Here is a 4781-nt window from a genome sequence, read left to right on the forward strand (position 1 = left end):
AGGCCAAGAAAAGCTATAGATGAGGCCTATTATAGACAGTACTGTGGAGGAGAGGAGGCAGCCCAGCCAGTGCCACCACGCCAGGCTCGTAGAGAGAGAAGGCCAGCACAGAGCAGGACTTCTGCTGATACTCATGAGGCAGAACCATTCCAGATGAGGGACATGTATATGTCTCTTATAGGTGCTCAGTTGCAGTCCATCCACAGAGGGCAGGTGGCCACGGCTGAGATGATAGTGGGGATGTATGATACCCCTCCAGCACACAGGTGGACTATGGATGAATTCCATAATGTGGTAGCTTGGCCAGAAGAACCAGTATATGGAGGAGCTGGAGCAGCTGAAGCTTCAGCCAGAGATATGGAGGAAGATGAAGCTGAGGAGGAGGATGCAGTTGATGAAGATGATGATGAAGAGGAAGAGGAAGATACAGAAAGCTCGGACTGATGAGGAGCAGAGATAGCATTTACTGATGAATGCTATCATATGATTATGCTTTTATGGTTTAAGTTTTCTGAACTTATTTGTTATTATTTTTAGATTAGGGTTTGATGTACTCTATTGAACACCTGGTTTGTTATGATGGTTTGCTATTAACTGTGATTGTGTGATAAGTAATGCTTGATGATGCTTATTGATTGATTGATGTTGAGATGATGTGCACATTAAAATGCTTATACAGGTGATTCACAAGCTTTGTGAACAAAGGCATAATATCATGATTGTGATTGTGAAATTAAGCAGGATGTGCATGTCAAATGTGAATGAGCTTATATGTGAGGTTTTGAGCTCCAGAGTTATTATTGTTGAATGCTATTACTTTGAAAGCATGAATGATTTTGCCCAGGTTTTCTATGATTGAATCAATTGCTTGTTTTGCATCATATGATCAAAGGCCGTGTTGTTGAAACCCTTTTTATTGGCCAAATTCATAAAGTTAGCCTTCTAAAAGAGAACACGTTGTGTTCTATCCTTTGAACCCTTAGCCTTAAATATACACTGAACACCCTTGATTGAAAATCTTTACCTTGAGTTAAGTAGAAGATCTTGTGTGGTATTGTTAAATGTTCAAGTTTGGGGTTATTGGGGAAACATGAAAAAGGAAAAAGCATTGAGCTAAGAGCTAAAAAGTAAGAATATGCAAAGAAAAGAAAAGAAAAAGAAGCAAAGCTCAATGCAAATGCAAAAGCAAAGGCAAAAGAGAGTTGGGAATGAATAAGAAGATTGAGTTGTTATGATTCTCTTAACTCAAGGATTTTGTGATCCAGAAAAACCAATTTTCTTGTTAGCCCAGCCACATTATAAGCCATTGAAAAGTCCTTGTGATGATGCATGCTTGTGAATGTATTTGATTGTGGTTAAATGAAAGGCAAAGTCGATTCATGTGACATTGTGATAGTGGAGTGAATGAGTGAAACACTTTACCTCTTATACACTTGTGTGTTGAGTGAAACACTTTACCTAGTGAGGAAAGATTCCATAAGCACATGAACATCCATGCTTAATTGATTGATCATTCATGAAAAATAGCATTTGTTGGAACTTAAATGACTTTGTGAACACTAAAGCATGTGCACATCTTGAATTAACTCTTGGTCATAAGTTTGAGTGAAGTTATTACTTATCTTGAAAAGAGGATTTTGAATGAGTGAACCATCATATGAATTGGTTGGAGATGGAGTTACATTTTGTTTGCTTGAGGACAAGCAAAGTTCTAAGTTTGGGGTTGTGATAACAGTTGAAAAACTGTTATTTTCATGCTTAAAAGTGATACTAAAAGCAACCTTTAGACTTAGAAACTAGCTTGAAATCATGCATTTTGTTTATATTTTCAGAAATAAGAGAGCTGGACAGGTTTATGCTTGATTTAAGTGTTTTTGTGCAGGTTTTGAGGTGAATTTGGTGAAAGAAGTGAAGAATAAGAGAGAGGACATTAGAAAAGACAAGAAAGAGTGCAAAAAGGAGAAGTCGAAGGCACCGCTCAGCGGCAAACTACCGCTGAGCGGCACTCAAGAGGTGGCGTTGGAACCGCTGAGGGGCAAATGGCCGCTGAGGGGAAGAAAGAAGACGCGTAACCACCGCTGAGCGGTAAATGGCGCTGAGCGGCACTTTTTGGGCTTGGGCTTTTGTAATCTTTTGTAACTCTAGATTAGTATATAAGGGCTTGCACGTCCTTTAGTTAGAGATCTTTGGCAGAAACGAGGCAAACACTCTCTTTTCCACCCCTTTGAAGGAGGATCTTGGATGCTCAGGCTACCTCTTCACCTTTATTGGGTTTATTCTTTCATACTTTCATTGTTATTCATCTAGGTTCACCATGAATATGGTGAACTAAACTTTGTATGTTTGTTGGGGAATCAATGTAATCTCTTGAAGCTCTCATATATGGATTTGTTGAATACATCTTTGAATTAAGACATATGCTTTCTTTTCATCATTAGTTAGGGTTTTTCCTCTTTGCTCAATGCTTGCATTGTTTAACTCATTCTAATGCATGATTATTGGTTTTGTTGATACGGACACGTACGGGGAAATCTAGATCCGGGGAATTTCTCCCAATATTTTACTGACAACATTATATTGGTTGCCTTAAGCTCCTGCACTCATGAACTAATCATTAGGAATGCTAGGAATTGTATGAACTATTTGATTAGGGAGAAGCCATCTAGAATGGTACATTAGAGAGTGGCATTAACAATGATGATTTGAAAGAGGAATTCCTAAAATATATGAGAGTGGATGAGATGAAATTGACCCCCAACAACATATTCATTCATTTAATCCATTGAAAGTGTTTATCTTATGTCTTTGCCATTGATCAATTCATGCATACATGTTTATTTTCGTCTTGCATATTAAAATTTCAATCATTGTTTTCTTAAGTCTTAGCTAATCAAGAAATCACATAACTAAACTAGGCCGTGAGTCCTTTGGGAAGAACGATACTTGGTCTTACCAAGTTTTATTACTTGAACGATTCGGTCATACTTGCCGATTGTGAAACAAGTTTGTGACATCATATTTTGGTGCTTACAAATTTGTCCATCAGTATATAACCCTTTTTTCATCACTACCCCGACCTTCTCCAAGTCGGGTGCGCAATTCCACACAGCCTCGAGTGTCCACCCTTTCGCCCGCGAAGCCCACTATTTGCCCGTTATACAGGATGATCAGGTCGTTCGAGATATCCATCTTTTGGAATGTTTTCCAGTAGAGGATGTTCACCGAACTTCCCTGGTCAACCAACACCTTGTTGACCCTATAACGGGTGATCTCTGCCGAAATGACCATAGGATCATCTTAGTCGGGGTCGGGGACGAGAAAATCCTTGCCCAAGAAGGTTATGGGCAACATTGTTCTTCGTGGCATGTCCACCGCGTGGACGGATCGTAAGGCTCGCACATGTCGTTTTCGAGCGGACGATGATGAAAACCCACCCGCAAATCCTCCAGATATCGTGTTAATGTGCCCCCGTAAGGGGCGGTCGTGGCTCCTACTACGACTCTGGCTTCGCCGCCTTTCGGACCGATAGTGGTTTGTATGCCTCGATCTTTCACACCTCTCCGGCCTTTGTGGACTCGCCCGCCGGGGACTTCGCGGTTGCTGTAATGGTTCCCCAGGACGGTCAACCTTCACGTATTTCTTTAACTGTCCTGCTTGGATCAATTCTTCAATCTTGTCCTTTAGGGTCACGCACTCCTCCGTGGTGTGACCCATGTTTTTGTAGTATGAATAGTGTTTGTTGTCTTCCGTCCTAGGCGGCATGGGTCGTCCCTTTGGTTCGCGGATTAAGTCAGCGTTCAAGGCCTCCTGCAATAATCTTGCTCGAGGGGCGTTCAGTGGGGTATACTGCTGAAATCGTGGTCCCCTAGGTTGTTCCCTCTGCTTGAACCCTCCAGGCTTTCTGGGTTGACCATCCAACTTCTTCCCGTCTGTCTTATCTCCTTTGATCTCCTGGCCCTCCTTCTTATATGACAGATCATTTCCTCTACTCTTATTTCATCGGTTGCCCTCTCTCACAGTTCTTCCATGATTTTAGGAGCTCGCCGGCAAACACTATCCTTAAAAAGCCCTAACTTGAGGGCGAGTAGAACATATTGGAGGGTGAGTTCAGGGCTTAGCCCCTTTACCCGCCGTACGATTTTCTGGTAACGATCCATGAATGTTTTCAAAGTTTCCTCTTTCCCTTGCCTTAGGTTCACCAACTCGAAGATGGTCAAGTCCTGAGTACTACTACTCGCAAACTGTCGATTAAACATACGTTGCAATCCCCCGAAATTCTTGATAGAGTTGGGAGGAAGTGAATTGAACCATTCTAGCGCCACCCCCTCCGGGGAAAGGGAAAACGCTTGGCACCAGATGGCATCGTTGCCTGTGCGGAACGCCATCGTGTTGGTGAAGGTCTAGATGTGGGCCTCCGGGTCCGTCGTCCCGTCGTATATCTCACTAGTGCAGAATTGGCTTTTAACGTCCGCCCATAGACGTCCGTCCACAAAAAGCCCCAACGTAAATAATTGACCGGTGGCATATTCATAAATAAGTGAAGCTCTAGACGTCCGTTGTGGGGGGGGGGGGGGGGGGGACGGACGTCTATAATATTATAGACGTCCGTGGGAGGGGCACGGACCTCTAAGAGGCTGAACAAATGAACGCTTCAACTCCCCTGTCGGCTCATTAAACGTCCGTTGGGGAGGGGGACGTCTAAGAGTATTAATACTAAAACGCGAACCCGCGAGCAGTTGCGCTCACTGTTCATCGTCTTCCTCGCGAACTCTGTCTGCGCC

At 42.9% G+C, this 4781-nt stretch overlaps 1 protein-coding gene across 1 annotated transcript; it reads right to left on the reverse strand.

Annotated features, from left to right (window-relative positions):
- Nucleotides 1-3297: 3297 nt before the first annotated feature.
- Nucleotides 3298-4385, reverse strand: LOC124845034 (uncharacterized). The gene is made up of 2 exons (XM_047322060.1): nucleotides 4053-4385; nucleotides 3298-3960 (listed from the first exon to the last, which is right to left on the reverse strand). The coding sequence occupies exons 1-2, from the start codon at nucleotides 4383-4385 to the stop codon at nucleotides 3298-3300; spliced, it is 996 nt and encodes a 331-aa protein (XP_047178016.1).
- Nucleotides 4386-4781: the final 396 nt, after the last annotated feature.

Source organism: Vigna umbellata, chromosome 4 (assembly GCF_029865625.1).
Source record: "Vigna umbellata cultivar VRB3 chromosome 4, Vumbellata_1.0, whole genome shotgun sequence".
NCBI lineage: Eukaryota > Viridiplantae > Streptophyta > Magnoliopsida > Fabales > Fabaceae > Vigna > Vigna umbellata.